Consider the following 19,812-nt stretch of genomic DNA (forward strand, 5'->3'; position numbering starts at 1 on the left):
ACAGCCCAGGCCTTATCGAACAAGAGTAAATCCTGTGTTAAAGGGGAAGTTTTGCATCAAGCTGCCTTTTGACATTTACTCTCCATCCTGTGCAAGTAAAAGTGATGAGATATAATTGGGGAGGGTTGGGGAAACCATTGGTTCATGAACCCAGCATGCTTACCCTTAGTGCTGATTATTGCTTCACTATTGCTTCATGTTTCCCCAGCTCTTCCCCAAAGGATCGCAGGGTTGCAAATGTACATATTTTCCCCATTGGCCATTTTATCAAGCTGAGAGACAGTGACTGATCCAAGACTGTCCAGTGAGTTTCATGGCTGATTTCCTCAGTTCCAACCTGACACTCCCTATATTCTGTACCATACTGGCTTTGATTCACATGGTATGGTGAATCATATGGAAACAGACTCGGTCCTTCTATGAGACAAGATGAGCCTCTTGGCTCAGGTGGCAGATCAAGAGAGACGGCTAGTGTGTAGAAATCACTATAAGTTGGTGACTGGCTGAGGGCCCATTTCATTTTATTTTTTGTTGACTCGTTCATCTCTGGCTCACCTCCACTCAGCACCCGATTGGCATTTGCCTTTCTTTGCCATTCATTTTTATTTAAGTCACCCGACAGGGGCACTATTACTATACCCTTCAGGTACTACACCTGTTCATTGATTTTGGCATACATCAGTGTGAAGTGCTTAGGCTGCTTTCTGAGGGTGCTAGTGTGATCAGTCCTGCAGCTGCTCTGTCTCAAGGGCTTTGGCAAAATGGTCCTTTAGTCATCTATGATTTAAAGAGAAGATTGTTTGCATGTGTTGTTGCCTGGCAGTTACAATGCAAGCTTTTCAGATTAAGGGCCCTGGACTGAGGAGCCATCTTGCAGTGGAATAGAAATGTGATTAATGCAAATAAAAATTATATTTAGGCGCCTTGGGTTGCAATTTTCAAATTACAGAAGTTTTCTTGGGGATAAGAATGTTCCCAGATTGGGGATAAACCTCTGACTCTTTGCAGCTTTGGTTTTTTTTTATGCCATGTTAGCTATTTACTGGGGTGCCAACTTGAATAAAATATTTTGGGGGGGGGCAGGTAAGCCCTACCCCACATAATTAATCACATGATGCAGTGTGCACACACCGTTTGAATGGCAATGCCCACGAGCTGTTTGTAGGTTTTATTCAACCCTCATAATTCAAGCACTGACAAAATGTTCCATACAGTTAACCATTCTCTTGGCTTTGCCCTCCTGCACAGAACATGCTTGCCGCTCTATATGTTGCAGAAATCTGCATTTCCTTTCATCCGAGGATAAAAGAATTGAAATAAGAGCACTAATGATAACCTTTCATGTTAAACAGGATGCGTAGCTTTACTGCAGAGACAGAAATGCATTTCCTGCCCTCCTCACTGTGTAGTAATGGCAAGGTACAGCAGAGCGTGTGGGATTATAAGTGAGCACTTGCTGCAGACTCCGATTTCAAGCTCCTGGGAACAGAGCCCAAACCTCTGATTAAAGTGGGACCCCGCCATCTTCCTTCCCACCAGGCCTCTGCGTAAGTGACACCTTCTCAGGGACTCCATCACAGTCTCATTAAGAACAACGGGCAATTTTGATGGAAAGATGCAGGTTGCTCAACACAGTGAGGCATCAGGTTTTTAGGTGGGGAGGGAGAAGGATTGGAAATGTGTTTCGATGAGGAAAGGCAACAATTATAATAGCAGGTTTGGGATCTGCAGGCTTCATTTTCTGTGCTGACAGTAAGTGCTGCATTTGTAAAGAGGCCCGGGTGAAGCCTCTTAGTTTATAATAGGCCTCCTCACATAAAAAGCAGCAGCGTCAACTGCAGCTATTTTGTGGAGCAATTAATTATTCCTCCGAATCAGATGACAACCGTGAGCAGTATCATTAGCACCTTGATCCCCAGCTTTACAAGACAGAAATAATAATTCCTCGTGTCACATGTGAAATTAGCCCAACTCCTCCTGCTGCTGTTTTTCTTTCTCCTCAGCTGTGTAAAGGACCTTCTGTCACAAAACAGACTTCACACAAGTTGTCCCCTTGGGGACTGAGGCAATGTGTCACCGTGACCTTCTGCAAGGTCTCGCCTACATAAGATGTGGCCGCTTCTGATCTGATGAGGGAAACTGTTAAGAGCACCACCATCCCAAGAACGGGCACCAAGAGCTACAGGCATAGGGAAGGGCAGTTTAGGGTTGTTGCTTTTAAAAGACTCTGTGAAATCATGGCCCTAGAAAAGACAGCTGCTAGGCTCTCATTGGATTCTATTCAGTAATTTTGGGTGTGTGCTAAATTTGTAGTTATATACCTCAAAAAAGGTGAACATATAACATCGCAGTACCAAATTTAAATAGCACAGGATCCATACAGTCATCTTCTTATGATAGCATAAGATCAAACGATCTAGAGCAGGCATGTCCAACTTTCAAGAGACTGTGATCTACTCCCACTATTAAAAAACTGGCAGTGATCTACCCGTTGGATTGACTAAAGTTCTTGAGCCAAAGTTGCTGAGCTGGGAGCACAAGTGTCCATGTGTTTGCTAGTGCTTTCCCATCACAATCAGTGTGCTTTTCTAGAAGTGTGAACAATGTTACGTGTAGTTTGAAGACTTCCAGGGTGGAGCGTTTACCAATGAGAAGAATGCAAAACTTAGCTTTTGTACATACAAGGGTCTGCACATCAGAGTACAGTATTAATTTTAGGGCATTGACCGACGGGCAGTAAAACAGTTCAAGAAGCAATGCATTAATTCTGGCTGGAAGCACCCAGATTATGGGCGTGCAAAGGGTCTGTGCTTCCTTCTGGCCCAGAAATTTGGTCAGTATCCTTAACTAAGGTTGTCAGATCGACCTTTGCACATAAAAGTGGCCTCTTAATTGAAGAAAAAATAGAGTTTAATATTAAGGCACGTAGCCTTCTCTTAATAAGCGGAACTGCAGAAGAAGAAAAAAGTCCTCCCCAGCTGCTTGACTTTTCTTTGCATTTTTTATTTTTACTAACTCCTGTTTAACACACACACACACACACACACACACACACACACACACACACTATACAGTATACCTTTTGACCTGTGGGTTAACAGGCTCACATGCCAGCATTATCTCACATTTAGCATAAGCTCATAAATGCTTTGCTAAGCTGCGTGACTAAGAGCAAGCATCTCAAAGAATCAATGTTCATTGATGTCATCCTGGGGACACCAGTTGCTCTGCTTGCGTACATAGCCTGCCGTTGATCCTCTGTAATTGTCATCACATCGGCGCTTGCATCAGGTCTGGCGCAATTTGACGGCAGTGGGGAATTTAACACCAGAAGGCAGAGCTTTCGTAATCCCTGCAAATGCCCCCACACCTAAAATCCATTTGCGTTGGTGACTTGGCATTGCTGTCTTGCCACCGAGGGCTGGGCTGGCAGCTTATAAACGCAGCATTAAGGGCCACAGCATTTCAGATTCACAGGCGGTTCAGAGAGCTACACACACCAGCAGCCTCTCAACAGCTAGCTAGTGAAGCGCCCACGCAGCAACTTGGCCTCAGCCTATCAAATGGTTTTTAAATGACTGAAAGGCCAAAGTGGTGACAAGAGAGAGAGAGGGGGAACTTGTTTGCCATTTCAAAGTTTGCAAAAGTGCTGAGATGGAGCAAAGAGATTCGAAAATGCACCCAGCAGCCAGCCTTCTGAAAGATCGTACAATGTTTTGCCACAATGAAAAGACAACTGATGCAGGGCAATGCTATCTTTCAAGGAGTCGGTCTTGGCGGCGGAGGCGGTCAAATAGTTTCACCATCTGCACCTTGCCAAGCATCCCGGAATATCCAGGCTTCCAGGATGTTAAGGTAGGTATCCAGAGATGTTTCTGCAAGAATGTGCAAGCTTTACACAGCAATCCCTTGTTGTCACTCCATAAAAGAGGGGACTTGGGAGATCATCAAGAGCTTGTGCAAGAAGTTTCTTCGGTATTAAATCAGTTTTGATGCAATTAATAGTGTTGATCAGCTGTTTTCATTTTTTTCATCGCCCAGAGAACATTGCTGTAGACTCACAAATATAATTCATCAAACACGTGGCCAATCATATTATAGTGGTGGCCATTCTGGGAACACCAATACTGCAATTTTGTTATTTAACTAGTATGCAATATATAAATACTAATCACAGATGACTTTATTGGTAGTTGATGAGGAACGTATCTAGGGCAATGGTTGGTAACGATTGTCTGGTCAACCAAAGGCAAAGGAGAGAATAAGTAGCTGTCTAAAACCCCCACATTGTGCTATTCTTTGTCCTGGAATAGAGAGGAAGATCGTGGAAAAAGTTAGGAAGGGGCTTTTCACGAGGAAGCACCATTCAATGACTGAACTCCCACTGGAGCCCTTTTGAGACAAATAATCCATGGTGCATAACTCCATATGGGGCAGGTTGGGGAGTGGAAGCCAGTTCATGTGGCAGGCCCTACATTCATCATGCACAGGCTCAGTAGACTGCATGAATAAAATGGTGAAGTGTAATTGGGAAGCCTAGTAACTGTTGCTGTGCCACTTTTTGGTCCTGAGACAAAGCGGCACTTTCTAGGTGTGGGATGAATGCACTGCCTGAATGGTTTGCCACATGAACAAAGAGCAATGCGGCACACACATTGCAGCAGTTGTTTCTGCTGTGGGTTGAGATCAGCAAGCCAGAATCTGATTTGCACTCAGATGAATTATGCAGATGATTAGCACAATCTGGACTAAAAAAGACCCCCCAAAAAGAAAGAAAAATATTCACCCCGCTCTACACCGAAGGACAATCTGAATCAACTCTCACAGACATTCTGATTAGGGGTACATTTTGATTGCTTCTGCTTTACTTTAAAGTGGCTTCTTCAAAGAGCCGCAATCAAGGAATTCCTGCGTAGATGTTGCTTAAATGTGAATATAGATAACAAATCTGGGATACTTCCCATCACCACCATTGAATACTATTTTTTTTTAAAAAGGATGAAGGCTTTACTGTTGCTGTATATGCCGTGTGCATTTTATTTTCATTTCATTTTTATTCTGAAGATTTATATGTTGTGCAACCCATTTACTAGTGTCACTGGCTAGCCTTGGTGGTTAAAAAAAACCACATTACCCATTTCATATGATATTTTTCCTTGAGAAGGAAATAATCAATCACAGGTGGCTTAAAATTGTCTCAACCCATTTACGAGTGTAACCAGCTAGCCTTGGTTTTTGAAAAACATGATCCGTTTTGTGTGACTGCTCCTTGAGAAGGAAATAATCAATCTCGGGTTAAAATTGGCTATGTCGCAGTTATTGTCCTTATGTTATCCAATATTTTGGGTGACTCATCTGCCACTACACATTTTGATGACTCTCTAAAGAGTCAAATGCTGTATATCTGTAGTGGAATGCAGCACGACAATATAAGAAACTGGAAGAATAGAGGGGTACCATAATAGGCCTGCAACTGCGAATATCTTGGGATATTTTGGAGCATTTATAAAAGCTCTTTTAATATTAGTTTTGGCTCTAGTCTTTGAAGGAGTAAGCTGCTTATACTAAAACAAGCAAAACATCTAAATACATACATACAGATATCTGTTCAAGCTGGCCTTTAAAAAGTATTTTGACAGAAAGGTTAGCTACTACTAGCTTAGTTCATGCACAGCATAAATTCTAAACACATTTACTGAAAAGCAGTAAATATATTTGGCTGTACACCTGAGTTCTTTTAAGTGTACACCTAAAAATTTAAAATGTGAATACAACAGACACATTATTTTCAAATATGAGTAAACAGATTCTTCAAATAGCCAAGACTGGCTGTCAGCTATACACATGGATTTTCTGCCTTGTGCATTGATTTAAAGATTTTTACCCTGCTTTTTAGTCAAAACAGCTCCCAGAGTGTTTTGCAAGGCCACTAGGAACACAGTTCCTGCCTGTGGGGCTACTGTATAAAATACATCATGGCACACAAGGAAAAAGGTATGGGGAAGTAGGAGGGTGGAAAACATGTCCAGGAGCCTTATAAGAACCATCTAGGATGAAAACAGTCCAGATAGGCTGCAGACTGGCAGCTGCTGAGTGACTTTTGAGGGAGGGATAAAGCTGCCTGGTTTCTCAGCAGCGGTGACAGAATAGCCCTCTTTCACCTTCCCTCCCACCCCTCACCATACTGGCAGAAAGTTAGCAAGTACACAGCTGGTAGCTTGGAGAACATGCAAAACAATATTTATATATTCAATATAATCACATCAAAATGTAAATCAGCTATTCTGATCAATGCCAGCTTTTTTTTTTAACTGAGTCGGAATACATTCTTTGTTTTGCTATTTTTAACTTCAAGTATCAGTGTAATTAGTTTCCAAGGCAGCAAGCACCTTAGCAATACAGAATCAGAAAAATAACGCACTTCATGCGCTTTTATAATATTAGATGGTAATAAATGCCATAGAAGTCCTTGAATCTCAAGGTAGCTACCTTAGTTACAATAACATTCAACTGTTAGCTAAACTAGAATTTATTTTTCTAGGGGAGAGGAGGGGGGTGGAATATCTGGATGTCTTCAAGTAGGCATGTCTGCATTCCTTTAAAACAACAAATGAGATTAAGTCTGCAGCAAAGTGCTTAAATTCCAGTAGTTCAATGGCATTCAAGGGAGGCTATTTTCCTCTGGATTACGCTCTTTGTTTCTCAGTGAAATTTTGCAACTCACAATTCAGCTAAAACTGACCATGTTGAAGTCCAGTTTACGTCAATGGGAGAGTTAAGCCTGCGCTCACATTTTCCTGAGCCATACGCTTTGTGTTGATAACAAACTTACAGTACTGTGTTTATTTATGTCATTGCCGATAGGGATGGGGTAAGAAATCCTGAGCCCTCTTCCCCTCCCCGCTTATTCCCCCAAACACTTCTGCTTGCAGTGTTTGGTGCACAAATGTGCGCACACACACCAGTTATGGCAAGTATACATATAAATCATGTTGGAAGTGACCGTTTTTATGATCCCACTGACAAATAATACCCAAAGCCAGCATCAGAGATTGGCAGTGTTGGGCAGCTGCCAAGGCCCACATCGAAGCTGGGGAGCCAGTGGCAATGTCCAGAGCCACAGGCCCAACTGCTTCTCTTCCTTGCTGTTGCAAGAAGGTGAGAAGAGACCTGCTGGATCAGACCAAAACATCCTGTCTCCCACAGTGGGAAGCCTGTAAACAGAATATAAACGCAATGGCCCTTTCCCACCATTTTACGCCAACAACCGTTTGTCAAAGGCACGTTGCCTCTGACCCCAGTCTTGTTGACGTCATTCGTAAATCCATGCATTGTGTAAGTTGTCCCATGTGGGTTAGTAGGTTGGTCTGCCTGACTGGAATGACTCAAAGTTGGCGGGTGAGACTGTTGAGGGTGGATTCACGGGACCCTGTTTGTTAAGGATAAAATTTAATTAGCAACACAATGCCCTTCTTAACTCACACTTCTTCCTTTTCTTCCAAAACAGAATAATTATTCCAGAGGTTCCAACTCTTGCTTCACACTGCTGGATCTGGGAAGAACAAGATTTGAAAACCCACCAAACAGAAGCTCTGAGGGTCAAGCCAGAAACCTGGGCAACTCGGCAGTCCACTTCGCTAAAGGGCACAGTAAAACCAAAAGCAGTGTTTGTGACCAATCTTTGCAAGATTATTTCAGTGAGAGACTTCTGAAGCTTAGAAACTATGAAACAAAAACATCAAACGGGAAGGTAAAAGTCTATCTTAATGAGAACCAGAACCCCAGCTACACCAGCAAGGGACTAAGGCGGAGAAGCACCTGTAGTGCCATGATACAGGCGAACCACATGAAATTGATAGAAAAATCCAGTGAGTCAGTGGATCCAGTCAATGAATACATAGCAATTTGCAGCAACGACCACGGCGACACTCAGAATATTGAAGATTGCTCTCAGAGAAGGAGCTACTTAGAAAGTTTGACTTTGAGCATCAATGGTCCCCTAGAAATGCTTGTGCGAAGGACATAATTTTGAATCATTCAAGCGGATATTATAATGAACAATTTTCCACTACCTTTCAATAAAGGCACAATGACATTTCTTATGCTACATGATAGATACATTATTTGGACCTTGAGCCAATTGTACAGCTTCCGATGATCAGGTGGGAATATTTATATTGCAGTCTGGAATAGTATATATAGGATTGGCTCAAAACTTAGTCATGCTTGGCATAAGCCCAATGAAGTCATTCTTTTTCACTGGATCTGCTCTACACATGACTAGCCAAGTCAACTAAAAAATAAGTCCTATTGAATTCAATGGGGCTTATTCCCAGATAAGAAGGGTTAGGATTGTTATGTGCAGCATTTATGTGACAGAATGTATTTTAAAGATATGAAGTTACCACTTGTTGAAATCAAGTCATTTATATTACTTATTTAAAACATTTGTATGCCACCTTTAGTTTGCCAATATCCCAAAATATTTTTGTGTGTCAGCAGCTCTATAGAATCGAGATGGTGGTGGTAATGATATTACACACACGAGATATTGTATGTTTGGTTTAGATAATAAATTCATTGTGACGCTGATTTGTCCTTCTTAAATTCACGTGACTTTTAGAGCTTAGATATGGTCACTTTGTAACATGTGCATAGTTAAACTCGCTCCATTTCCCCCTGGTGCAGTCACGTTGTGTTTTTAGTGCTTGAACTCTACCCATTGCCAATAGGTCTGAAGACCAAAAGGTTGCAGCTGGTACAAAAAACACTGCTGTGGAAGGAAAGGTGAACATGTGCTGTGAACTGGAAGCCATAAATATGAACCAAGCCTGTGTACACCAAGCATCATCTTACTACTACAAGTTTTCTTGGGGGAGGGGGGCTCATAAAGGTAGATGATACATACTACCATATGGCAGCAGCATTCTGCAATCTGGTTCCCTCCAGATATTTTGGATGACAACTACCTGGGGCTGATAGGCGTTGTCATCCAAAAGAACTGGAGAGCGCCAGATTGGAAAATGCTCCCCTACAGTATATTCCACAGTTAAAAAGAATGGCCGAGAATTATTGCAACGATATCTAAATTAGCAAATTACTTCTCTACTCATTGTTCATGCCAAATGTTTTTTTTTTAAATTCAAAGGTAGAAGCAATATAATAACTACTGCCAAAAAACCCAGTTTATGAATATGCCATCATTCATTTTGACATTCAACACTAAAATAGTTTAAGAGTGTTGGTTTTAATTTTTGTATTTTGTTAAAAGGGAAAAAACAGATAGTGTGGTAAAATAAAAGGAGACTGAGGTGTGATACGATGGTTCGGGCAACCTCAAAGTGCCCTAGAACTAAGCTGGTCAGGGCTTTGTAAATTAATTCAAAAATCTTGAACTTGGCTTGGTAGTAGATTGGCGGCCAGTGCAGCTTTAGCAATGGCATCACATGTTCTCGACCCAGGGCCGTCTTAAGCATATCCGGTGCCGTGGTGCAAAGATCCATCTGGTGCCCCCCCCTTCCCAGAGTTGTCTTGTGCCATGACATTCCACCTCCTAATATACCCTGCGTTTTAAAGCCCTTATGTCAGCCCAACACAATCTCGGCAGCCAGGGCATGCCAAGGCAGTGTACAACAATATAATAAAATGTAATGTCTATATAATAATCAAGTAGACAGTAAACAGCTGGTAATGGTAGATAGCAAAAGCCATGGTAAAAAAGAGAGAGGAAAATTAGCATGGGGATTGGGCAGACCATTCAATAGAGCAGGTACCCCCACAGAAAGTGTGCTGGTTTATGCCAGATGGATGTTGGGAGGCTGTGGAGCACTTCTGCAGATTATATTATCAACTGGTCAGATCTGGGTGGGATAAGGCATTCTCTTGGTTCCAAGTTGTTTAGGGCTTGATAGGTCAATACCAGAGCCTTAAACCTGGCTTAATAGCAAAGCAGCCACCAGTACACTTCCTTTAGCAATGGTGTTGCATGTCACAGTCAGGCACATAACTCAGTTTAACCTAGCTGCTGCATTCTGTATTAGTTGCAGGTTTCTGGCAAATTTAACAGTGGCAAGCTCTGCTCTGCAGCTTCTCTCCTCCTACTCCACATTGCACCCGGTTCACACACACACACATATTACATTTGTGGAGGACAGTCCCACGATCCATGTGCTCACACTTGAAATTCGTGGCAACTTTCAAGCTCATTTCAGCTCTTCTTTGAATGCACCATGGGCAGCTGTGGGTAGATCAAGACACTCTGCACATGCTTAAGAGAATGAAATGGGCTGCAGCTCATGAAAGCTTATGCCTCACTAAAAACCCGCCCCCGTCTTTAAAGGACTTTTTGTTGGTGTTTGTTTGTTTTTAACCACTAACTGCACGGAGAGCACGCTCTCGAGTCCATCCTTACCTCCGAACTGAGTCCTAATGGTAGTGTGCCCCACCCTCAGCTTTCCCCTCTCACCACCCCAAATCTGAATGAATCCCTCCTCCACCTTTTTCCTTGATGCGGCACCCCTCCCCGTTCTCCACACCTCCTGGGCAGCTCGAGGTTCGCTTGCCTCACGGGCTTCCTCAGGAGTCCTGCTACTGCCACTGGGCGGGCAGGAGGGAGAAGGGTGCTGCGTAGCTTTGCGCGCCGCTGCCGCCTCCTCTCCCAGGCAGGAAGCAAGAGAGCGTGGCTAGCCATAGGAAGAGCCGCCGCCGCTGCAGCCCAGCATGCCCTTGCAGCTGTTCCCGGTTGGTCCCAGACTCCCACTGCTGGGCACCCCTGGTGGGCAGGGGCCCTGGTGCAGGGTGCCATTAAACCTAATGACTAAGATGGCCCTGTCTCGACTAGAAGCTCCCATCGGCCATTGCACTCTGCATCAGATAGAGCTTCTAAAGCAGACCCAAAGGGAGCCCTGCACAGAGTAAAAAAGAAGATTGAACTGAATGGCCTCTATTAGCTTTAACTTCTCATTCATTCCAAAATGAGTGCATACACAGAAATTTAAGCATGTGTTTGATTCTGCCATTGGCAACAGTGGAACTGACTCAACTTTGGTTAAGTTTCCCTTGTTGATATTACAGTACAGTGGTACCTCGGGTTACAAACACCTTGGGTTACAAACACTTTGGGTTACAGACTCCGTTAACCCTGGAAGCAGTACCTCAGGTTAAGAACTTTACCTCAGGATGAGAACAGAAATTGCACGGTGGTGATGGCGCAGCGGCAGCGGGAGGCCCCATTAGTTAAAGTGTTAAGAATGGTTTTAGGTTAACAACGGACCTCCGGAACATATTAAGTTTGTAACCAGAGGTACCACAGTACTAATTTTACATGCCCAATGGAGAAGTGGATCTAACTCAAGTTATGAGCACGCAACTGGTAAAAGGGCGTAAAGTGGATGCGGAACAGAACAATACTTGGCATATACTTAAATAAAGGAATTTATTTTTCTTTTAAAAAAAAGGAATCTCAAAACAAAAATTGGAAAACGAAACAGTGGTTTGATCTAGATACAGCAGCACTGCAATATTATTAGACGCGTACGGAGAATTCAAACAGCCAGAAAACACAGAAGCCATTATTGTCAATAACAACCTCAAAATGAAAACTATTCTCATTTAACAATGTAAGAAACTCCCTGAAAATTAAAACAAAATGAAAAAACCCTTTGGATTCTAGAATTATTATTATTAATCATATTATTATTATTATCATCTTACAATACCAACAGCCACTATTTTTTTCTAATTGAGAACATTTGGTTCCATTTATTATAAAATGTATATATTTTTTAACATATGAAAAACATTATTGAAGAAGTGCCTGTCTTTTACAGACACTGAAGTATGATGAGTGCTTTAAAACACTGACTCCTAAATATACTTTTAAAACCGGACCCATGATGTCATTTGTAATTAGCAAGTTGTGATTATTTTTTTATTTAAAAAATGTGACACATCTAGTCATAATATAGTCAATCAATTTAGCTAAGTCTGCTATGGTGAACTAAATCATAGATGAAAGTGTTTTAAGTTGCTCAGAAACGCAACAGAGAATTTCAATCCATTGCCTCCCTCGATACAGGCAAAAAGCTGAATCTTTAAGAGTGGCCGGTGCGGCATCAATAGAAATGAACACATCCTTTTTATCAACATTTTTTGGAAGGATAGAATATTTGGATTTTTTAAAAAAAAATCAATTGAAAAAATCAATATATGGCAGTTGCCTTCAGGGCCTTCTGTGATGCGGCTAGGCATCCATTTTACACCTAGCAATCTGCCTTGGGCATCAGGTTCCATGTATCTGCCCTACTGCATGTGGTCCTGCAGCTGTAGACTGGGGGGAGCCACTCCACACCAAGTACTCAGGGATGCAAAGAGATTGCTCCTGCTTTCTCTAGCAGCATGGACCCATTTGCTGAGGAAGAGAGGTCCTTTTTGACATCCATTCACCTTGGAATATGTGCCACTATGCTTCACAGATTTGCTGAGAAGTATTTCTAATGCGATGGAAACAAACCCAACAACAAGCTTCCAACAAGAGAAGGGACCCCTAGCATGTGCTTTGCATCCAGAAAGTCCCAAATTCAATCCTCAGAATCTCCAGTTAAAAGGGTCAGGTAGAAGGTAATGGAGAAAGCTCTCAGGCAGACTCTGGAGAGTCACCGTTGGTCAAAGTAGACAATAATGGACTAGTTGGATACATAGACTGGCCTGGTATAAAGTACTTTCCTCCCTAACAGCTTATTCAAGCTTCTAAGATGGGGTGAGGTCCAGTCTCCACTTGCACATGGGATGGGATAGTTCCCACAGCAGCGTGCTCCTATGTGTAACAATTTTTGGGTGAGAAGGCCACAGAATTATCTGCCTAAGCAATCAGAACAAATATGGGTGGAAAGATACCAATTTTTTTATTGTTTTCTTTATGCCTATTGGTTTTTGATATTAACAAGGTAAACAACTTATGGAGCTACTGTCCCTCCACTTGTTGAATGGTCTTTCTATTAACTCTGCAGGAATCTTAAAATGCAAAGCTCAATTCTAAGGTTTTATTCAGTTTTCAATTCACTGAGGTTCTCTATAAAGGAAATAGTCCTAGACATCTTTTCCAGGTAATACAAAGACAAAAGTTAATATAGCAACCCTCCAAATTACAGCTTGGCCTCTACAGAATTCCATGTTTTGTTACCCAACAGCTTTCACCGTTATTCAGAGATTCAAATGGATGATTACAAAATAACTGATTTAATCGATGTCAGAAAAAAAACAAAAAAGCAAGTGAGAGGGCCACCCACACTCATGATTCCTTTTACAAACGAGATGCAAATAATAAATCTGAGATACATGGACTTTTGCAGAGGAAGAGTTTTCAGATTAAAAAATACAAATGTTCCAGTTCAAGAGTCTTGTTACGCATGGCAAGTCATGGTTCTCCATTTAATCTTTTTTAAAAGTCAATAATATGTCCTGAGCAACTGTGCTAAGTTGCATTCTTATTGCTGTACCAGATTTTTTGTTATTACTGTTCAAAACAAAAACTGTTAATGCTGATGGAAAATTAGTGCAGGTCAAGAAAAAAACAAATCACACCTGGAATTTCTTAATGGGAAAAGGCTCTGCGACTCCTATCATATGGGGCAGCTCTAGAAGTTTCCCAGTTCTCTCCTCATCACTTATCTTTGTTCTTGTTAAGGTGGGAGAGAAGGCCAAAACTCTGTGTTCAGTGTTGCCTAATATTATTTGGAAAAACCATCCAACTAAATTGGCCTGGAAAGAGGAAGAAAGGTAAGAAAATCCACAAGGGAACTATGGCTAAAGCCATGGAAAGGCAGAGATGAAGCAGAGATGGGAAAGGGAAAGCTCATGATGTGCTCTGTACTTTTGGGGAGAGAAGTGGCACCTTGAATTGATGAAACAACTGCCCCACTGCAAATGCCCTCTCTTGCACATGGTGTTTTTTCTACCTCCCTCATGCATCACCCCCAAATCAACGTGTTTCAATCTCTTGTATCAACCTTGGTATCCAATACGCACAGCCTTTTTGTATTAGCTAACCAGCTACAGGAATTTTGAGTTGTCAATCTAAGTACGAACAACTTTTTACAAGCCACTTCCAGGAGATCTCTTGCAAATATGATATCATTGTACATGAAAGGCAATGGGCACTGCATCATCCTTACTCATCATCATTTTATTCATCATGCAAGAGCTTAGTAGAGGAGAAAGTCAGTGGCCAAAACTAGTTTCAAAATACGCTGGTTGGACAGGAAAAGGAAAGAAACCAATTTGGTCTAAAATATCCAGAGGAGCTGAACAACTGAATCGCTGTAAATTCTGTGAAGCATTTATGACTTAAGCCATATCAACATATCTGGGGTACAATATGTTTCTCACCACAGGTGTGGCCATGGCAAAAGACTAAAATGCTTCTTCACAGATGATGTCTTTCCCAGCCTCAACATCACATCATTGGCTACTGTTAAAAGGAAATATGAAGCATAGAAACAGGAACCATTAATGTATGCTGCCATGCGGTGTGAGGAAGAACTCAACATGGAGATGCCAATTTTCACAGCAGCTCTGTATCTTTCACAACTGCTGCACTTGCATGAAACAGAAAACCATGGTTTAGCACTACATGTGTGAGCAGAAAGGCATTCTCCCTCTTGTCTTACTAGTCAGCTGTGAATCCTGACATATAAAAACCAGGGATCATAGTTCAAAGCAAACTCTGGTCAGCCTCAAAACAAGCTAACTTCAAACATTGGCTATAAGAAGCTGACATGTTAAACTAAGCAGGGTTTGTTTTAAACCTCAATTCTAGGTTCATTTTTTAAAAATTTAATTTAAGTTGTATATCACTTAATTGTAAATAAAACGTTTAAGCGGTTTGCAAAGCATATAAAACATGCATTTTAAATCACACACGTTAAAAACAAATTTCAAAAACCAGAACATAAATAAAACTAACTGTTAAAACTACATTATGGACTAAGGTTACAGATTAAAACACATCAACTTCACATGCCTGGGTAGGCTTGCCTAAACAAGGAAGTTTTTAGCAGGCGCCTCAAAGAATACAGCGAAGGGGCCTGCCTAATGTCAACTGGCAGCAGTGGCGTAGCGTGGGGGGTGCAGGGGGGGCCGGCCGCACCGGGCACAACATCTGGGGGTTAGGGTTACGGGGCGCAAATCCACGGGTTACGGGGCGCAAATCCACGGGTTAGGGGGCGCAAATTACTTGCCTTGCCCCGGGTGCTGACAACCCACGCTACGCCACTGACTGGCAGAGAGTTTCAGAGTCAAGATCTGCCACATTAAAAGATCCATTTCTTACAAGAGTGGAACAAACATTATGGGGCAGAAGGGCAAGTTCCACAGATTGAAGTAGGTATATAAGGGATAAGGTGATCCTTTGAGTAAACTGGTCCTAAGCTGCTCAGGGCTTTATATATTAAGAGCAACACCTTGAATTCAGCCCACTAACAAAATGGCAGGCAGTGCAGATCTCTGAGCAGGGGTGCTATACGCTGACAGGATCCCATGCCTGTCTCAACCCTGCTGCAGCATTCTGCACTAACTGTAGTTTCCAAACCAAACTGCACATGGAGTGTGTTGTAGTGATCCAGTCTCGAAGTCACCAAAATGTGAACTACTGTGGCTGAGCTCTCCTGGGCCAGGGATGATCAAAGCTGTCACCCCAGCTGGAGCTGGTAGAAGGCATATCTAGCTACATGCCTCTAGTGAATAAGCTGGATACAGAAGGGCCCCCAAGCTGCATACCTGCTCCTTCAGAGGGAGTGTAACCTGTTCAGGGCAGGCAATTGGCCAGTTTCTCAGACATGGGAAGCACTCATCCCAAGAGCCTCTGTAAGGCCAGGATTCAAGTTCAGCTTATTTCTCCTCATCTATCTCATCACTGCATCTAAGCCCAGGGGCGTAGGAAAGGGGGGGGCGAGCCGTCCCAGGTGCCATCATGAAGGGTGGTGATAAATTATCAAGGAACAATTACTGCCCTACTAGGGCGGTTCAGTTTTTTTTTTAAAAAAGCCTGCTCCAAAGGTCCTCTTACTACACTAGGGATTACATAGCTACATATGAAATTTCATGCATATCAGTTAATATCTTGACCCTCCTCCACGAAAATAGCTGTTTACTTGGCTGTTTTCCTATGTCGTGAAGGCTGAAATTTCAACAAAGCCCGTGCCTTTGCTAGACTCTTTTCGGGCACCTGCTGACAGCATTCTTCTTTAGGCAAGCATAACTAGATGCTTAGGAAGCTGAAGTAATTTTAATCTTAATATTTTAGCTTTTGTATGTTTTAAAATAAGATTGTTAATTTTTCTTGATTTTACTGCTGTGGTTTTTTTGTTTGTTTGTTTAGGTAAACCACTTTGCAGGTTTTTTAAAATACATTTTATTAAATATATAAACAATAAATATAAATAAAATAACACAAGCCAAAACACAATCCATCCTGTAGACTACGAACAGATCCATCTGTCCATAGTCGCCTACTTGTTATCAGAGGCTCAGAATCCACATTGCTTTGTAAGAAAATATGAAATAATGTAAAACCATTTTTGCAGGCAAAAAATAAAAAATAAAATAAAAATCAATGTGTCTGTGTGTGTGTGTGGGGGGGTTGGCAAGAAATGTTCCGCACCGGGTACCACCTGACCTTCCTACACCTCTGTCTAGCCCAGGGCCCACATGGCCTTTTCTGATGCAGGTATTACGGAGAAACAGAGCTGAGTGTTATAAGCATAGGTAAAGGTAAAGAGGACCCTGACCATTAGGTCCAGTCGTAGCCGACTGGGGGGTTGCGGCGCTCATCTCACTTTATTGGCCGAGGGAGCCAGTGTACAGCTTCCGGGTCATGCGGCCAACATGACTCAGCCGCTTCTGCCGAACCAGAGCAGTGCACAGAAACGCCGTTTACCTTCCCACCGGAGTGGTACCTATTTATCTACTTGCACTTTGCCGTGCTTTCGAACTGCTAGGTTGGCAGGAGCAGGGACCAAGCAACAGGAGCTCACCCCGTCGTGGGGATTCGAACCGCCGACCTTCTGATCGGCAAGCCCTAGGCTCTGTGGTTTAACCCACAGCACCACCCCTGTCCCTATAAGCATACTGATGGCAAATTGCTCCCAAATACCTAATGACTGCTCCCAGAGGCTTCATCTAGATCAAAAAGCATCGGGGATAAATAATGCTCTGCATAACTCCCAGGGGCCTGAAAAGCACTCTCCCAAAGACTTGGTCCTGTAGATCAGACCAGAATCCTTGGAACACCATCTTCCCTCCATGGAGCTGGTCAATGGTATCAATAGTTACAGCGAGATTGAAAAGCAGGAACAAGGTCGCACACTTCCCCTGTCCTACTTCCATATGTAACAAATAGGATTCAGGGGAAATGAAACTAAGCAAAATTTAATACCTTCTCCCAGTCACATGGAAACAGAAGGAAGGAAGTGGAAGCTCAAATGTGTTGTACAGGCCAGTTTCTGCTCATCCACACAGTGCTAAATGTGGTCAACATCTTAATTTATCTTGGTAAAATGATGCAGGGAGTGTAAAAATCTCAAACAGCTCCCAGATCTTCCTATATCTTCCATTTTGCAAATCTTTAAGCTCAGCTACAACTCCTAAGAATGTATTTCAAACATAACAGATGAAGCAGTTCTAAGACAAATGGGTTCCTATGCATTGGGTCAAGACAATCTTTAAATTGCTTTATGGAATATTTGAAATGTTGTGTCCCCCTGCTGCTTAGAAACATATAGACTAAGTGTGGTGATTTGACTAAAATAATCTCTTTTGAAACAAACTGTTTGTAGCTCACTTTGTTTGTGCTATTCATAGCTCTTAAAATTTGCATGAGCTGTCATCTGTAAGACGGAAGTAAAAGTAAATATTTGTCTCCAGTGATCCACATGCCCACACGATAGATCATGTTGCAATTCTTCTTTATGCCCTAATGCCAAGGATGTGAAGTTATACTCTGAAGTCTCTGAAGTTCCTGGCAAAATAGACATGGAATAGAAAAGATGTACTGTCATGTGAGGAAGCTGCCATTTTGAGCAAAGCTTTGTGGGTTGGGACTCTCTTTACTTCAAAACAAAATGTTGCGTATGGAAGAGGAGGGGAGCTGGGAATAATTGCTGGTAGGTAGACTGCATCAACCATACCGATTCTGCTCTTGTGCCTGGGATGTAGTATACAAGGGCGGGAACCAGCAAGAGCTATATAGATCAGTGCAATAGGAACTCAGGAGTCACAAGTTTATGACTGCAACATCCAACATGAATCCAGCACCCTTTCTCAATGGCCTGTGCAAAACTCCACCTGGAGATGATATCAAGTCATTTTCTTGGCATCTTCTTGACATGAGCATCAAAGGTTGAGTTTCTCATGTGGAGAGCAGGTGGCTTCCTGTGTCTGAGCTCATGTATGTTTGCTCTTCTTGATCTAGCAAGAATAACAGAAACACTGGAAACAGGCTTGGGGTGGTGGGTTTGTGGGGGAGGGGAGAGAGGAGGGACTTTAAGTGCGGGGGGGGGGGCAGCTTTTCAGCAAACAGACATAAAAGGGAATTCTAACTACAAAAAAGTGCAAATAGCAACAGCATTGGTCCCATGACATTCTGAACCCCAGACATAGTGTATTAGCGTCCTTAGAGATGGCAGATCTTGACTGTGTGTTTGAGGTTGCATTAACTGCAAGGCCTGTAACAAAACAGGGGGAAGACACTAGTCTGCAGTGTTGCTGTAAATGAAACAGATGAAAAAGAGAATGAAGCATGGCATAAAAATTCATATCAACAGAACTGATATGAAAAAAAGGAACGTATGAATAAATTTCTATATTTGCAACAAAACAAAACCATCTCATTTTAAGTCTCTGGAAGTCTTGAGTCACTTTGATTTTCTTAAAAAAAAAAAGATCTTAAAACACATGGCTTTACAAGCTGCTGCTCAGAAAATATACATCCCCAAGTCCGACTTTCATTTAAATACAAATGTACAAAATGTAAACTGAGACAATAGAGAAATTTACAAAACCTTTTCTTTAAAAATAATAAGGACAAAGTTCAGTTCTAGTCATGATGCTATTTTAAATACGTGCAAGTTGTTGGACTCCGATTTCTATTGCAATGTCCTACAGAGACAACGGTGAGTCACAAGACCTTGAGTGCCACCTCCAAAAACAGACCTGAGAGGAAAATTCTTCATGAAAATGGGAGGCTCCACTGGAAGGAACGGTGAGGAGGGGGAAAAATCTCCCTCAATAGGAGACTCGTTGATCTTCTAGCTAAATGTTGGGTTCTCTCTCTCTCTCTTTCTCTCTCTCTCTCTCATCCTCGAAGCTCCATACAGTATAGTGGAAGGATGCAAAGTGCAGATTCACAAAAGCCAAGAACTAGCTGCTTCCAGTGGAGTTTGAACTTACATGGTTGGAATTGATATGGTGATTTAAACTGGCCTTTGAGTTTGGAGAAGTCTTGGAATTGTTCTGATGCTGAAAGAGTTAAAAGAGAGTGAAAGAGAGATTGGGAGAAAAAAAGTTAAGATTCCCAGAATGTTCTGCATCCATCACATTGGTCTAGAGTTCCCAGGATGAAATGTTATCTGCCAATGATGAGCTGCAAATATTCTGAATCTTGGATCCTTAACAAACCTGTGGTACAAAAGGGGGAAATTGTAGCCTTTTAAACTACTTGTCAAGTTTAAACTCCTCTTAGGTTCATAAAATGTTGATCCCCAGTTTTAAGCAAATAACGACTCCAGGTATGTGTGACATTCAGACAGCCAGGGCATG

At 42.2% G+C, this 19,812-nt stretch overlaps 2 protein-coding genes across 3 annotated transcripts in view; one reads left to right on the forward strand and one right to left on the reverse strand.

The window, feature by feature from the left end:
• Positions 1–1,143: 1,143 nt before the first annotated feature.
• On the forward strand, positions 1,144–8,375 carry LOC128414180 (uncharacterized). Its single transcript, XM_053389051.1, has 2 exons — positions 1,144–3,855; positions 7,508–8,375. Exons 1-2 carry the CDS (start codon positions 3,655–3,657, stop codon positions 8,024–8,026), a joined length of 720 nt encoding a protein of 239 aa, XP_053245026.1. The 5' UTR covers positions 1,144–3,654; the 3' UTR covers positions 8,027–8,375.
• Positions 8,376–18,840: 10,465 nt separating this feature from the next.
• The window catches only part of GRK5 (G protein-coupled receptor kinase 5), a 147,726-nt gene continuing 146,754 nt past the window's right edge, over positions 18,841–19,812 (reverse strand). The window contains exon 16 of one of the 2 annotated variants that reach the window (XM_053389052.1): positions 18,841–19,512. In XM_053389052.1, coding sequence (XP_053245027.1) covers positions 19,414–19,512 — 99 coding nt within the window. In that variant the 3' untranslated portion in view covers positions 18,841–19,413. Of the gene's footprint in view, positions 19,672–19,812 lie in introns of both variants that reach the window. The other variant, XM_053389053.1, reaches the window with a different exon arrangement.

Source organism: Podarcis raffonei, chromosome 5 (genome assembly GCF_027172205.1).
Source record: "Podarcis raffonei isolate rPodRaf1 chromosome 5, rPodRaf1.pri, whole genome shotgun sequence".
Lineage (NCBI taxonomy): Eukaryota > Metazoa > Chordata > Lepidosauria > Squamata > Lacertidae > Podarcis > Podarcis raffonei.

Bases quoted from the DNA above. Each gene is read 5' to 3' on its own strand.
- LOC128414180 (XM_053389051.1), top strand. From the start codon at position 3,655: ATGGAGCAAAGAGATTCGAAAATGCACCCAGCAGCCAGCCTTCTGAAA. The intron at 3,856-7,507 runs GTAGGTATCCAG...CTTCCAAAACAG, and splicing joins CAGGCTTCCAGGATGTTAAG to AATAATTATTCCAGAGGTTC.